At 33.4% G+C, this 1,911-nt stretch overlaps 1 protein-coding gene across 1 annotated transcript; it reads left to right on the top strand.

Moving 5' to 3' along the window:
* The first annotated feature begins 207 nt into the window (after positions 1–207).
* LOC116181847 lies at positions 208–1,576 on the top strand. Its single transcript, XM_031502275.1, has 2 exons — positions 208–1,219; positions 1,266–1,576. Exons 1-2 carry the CDS (start codon positions 781–783, stop codon positions 1,529–1,531), a joined length of 705 nt encoding a protein of 234 aa, XP_031358135.1. The 5' UTR covers positions 208–780; the 3' UTR covers positions 1,532–1,576.
* Positions 1,577–1,911: the final 335 nt, after the last annotated feature.

The following is a 1,911-nucleotide window of genomic DNA, read 5'->3' as shown; positions in this document are numbered from 1 at the left end:
CTCCACAGAGTGAATAATAATTAATTTATGGACTTTCATAATATTTCTGCTTATGTAATATTATGTTTTCAATATAATATGCATAATTACAAACGTTGTCCATTAGCTCGAACAAATGCGCTGCTTAACGGACCGCGGACGCTCACTAGCTGCATATAACAATATAATTTACTTGAAAACGTTAAGACCTATCACTAACATTTTCTCACCAAAAACTTTTGAGGACACTATCAGCTACAATTCATGCGATACATGTGTAGAGATTCCTCAAATAAAAAAGTTTCTCACAGAGTGAAATTTATACTGCACAAAAGAAATGAAGTCGTGGTTTACCTAATATTTTTAGGTCGGCTAATAAGCTTCTTTCGCGCTTAGTCAGCTTGTGAAATAAACGTGATTGTTGATCGGTGCGTTCGGTTTCGAGCTCGCGGAGTGGAGCGGGATCCGTTTAGATATTTCAGATTCGTCTGCGAGTAAACGAACGCTTTCTGCATATTTAGCGGTGTATGGAAACGTAATCAAAGTTTAAGGTTAGGTTACTTTTTGTTTATTTTTTCATTACACCTCTTCATTTAAAAATGGGAGATATTAAACTGAAAATTAATAATGGGGAAGAGATTACGCTTCAACTTCCGGATAAGGAATTTTTAACGAGCATTTACAAAGGTAATTAGACAATTAGGGAGTGACCATTACGCGAAAAGCTCGTTTTCGCCACCTTTACCAAATTTTCATCTATCAGTTATTCGTAATGCCTAATTTCATTTTTCAGATCCATCTATGTTAGTAAATGTTGCTCAAGAGTTTGTAACATATCCAGTAGAAACTGTCGAGATTGTAAAAGAATTTGAAGAAAATGGGAACAATGAGGCTGACCTACCTATGGAAGATCGAAGAATGTGGACAGATGATAGCACACGAATTTTAATTGAACTGTACCAGAAGTTCAATGAAGAATTTAATTCTGGAATAAAAAAATTTGTGTGGAATAAAATTGGAAGTCATATATCACAAGTTGTCGGAATGACAATTACAGGAGTGCAATGCGATACTAAGTGGAAAGGGTTGGTAAAACAATATAAAAGCATTAAAAAGCACAATGACACATCAGGAAATGATACAAAATATTGGAAGTTTTATGCATGCATGGATGAAATTTTGTTTAATAAGCCTGAAATAAATGCAGTAGCCACTTGCAGTAGTTCCAGAGGGTTGAAAGGTAATTCTGTGCATACCTCTTCATGTCTTTATACATAATTTTGTAGTTGCGCCAGAGTTCTTAGAGACCAACTTACAACATGAAACTACGAAGAACAACACACCTTCTCCATCTACATCTAGGTGCAGTACTCCTGTATCTAATAGGAATAAACCGTTGAAAAGGAAAGTAAGTGAAAACGCTTATGAAAGAAGACACAAAGAAAAATTGGAACGCCAGGACCGATTTTTAAATATATTTGAAAAACTTGTGGACAAATTGGGTACTGACGCAAATCACTGCAACAATTGTGTTGGTGATAAAGAAAATTAAAATGTAACCAAATGTTTTGAATTGTACGTTTTTCATTTTTTTATAGTAAGGGTTAATTTTAGTTTTTTTTTTTAAATAACTTAACATATTTTATTTGGTGAAAAAAGAATAAACAGTACAACAGCATACAATATTTTTATTCATCTAAAGGCAAATTTAATAAAATGTTTCTTCGTTTTTGCTCCGCATTATTGTCTACACCTTCATTAGCAACCATTTCATTTACATCATTCCTCTGTACTTCCCTAATTTCTTCATTAAGGTCAACTATATCGTCAGGTAGGTCATTACTTAAAAGACATACATTGTGCAAAATTGCTGCAGTGACAATAAATAATGAAATAAAATCTAACCTTACGGTTTCTATAAATTTCAACCTT

Source organism: Photinus pyralis, unplaced genomic scaffold, assembly GCF_008802855.1.
Source record: "Photinus pyralis isolate 1611_PpyrPB1 unplaced genomic scaffold, Ppyr1.3 Ppyr1.4_unclustered_Scaffold2535, whole genome shotgun sequence".
NCBI lineage: Eukaryota > Metazoa > Arthropoda > Insecta > Coleoptera > Lampyridae > Photinus > Photinus pyralis.
The sequence above is the reverse complement of the archived record's forward strand: the minus strand, read 5'-3'. Positions and strand labels throughout refer to the sequence as shown.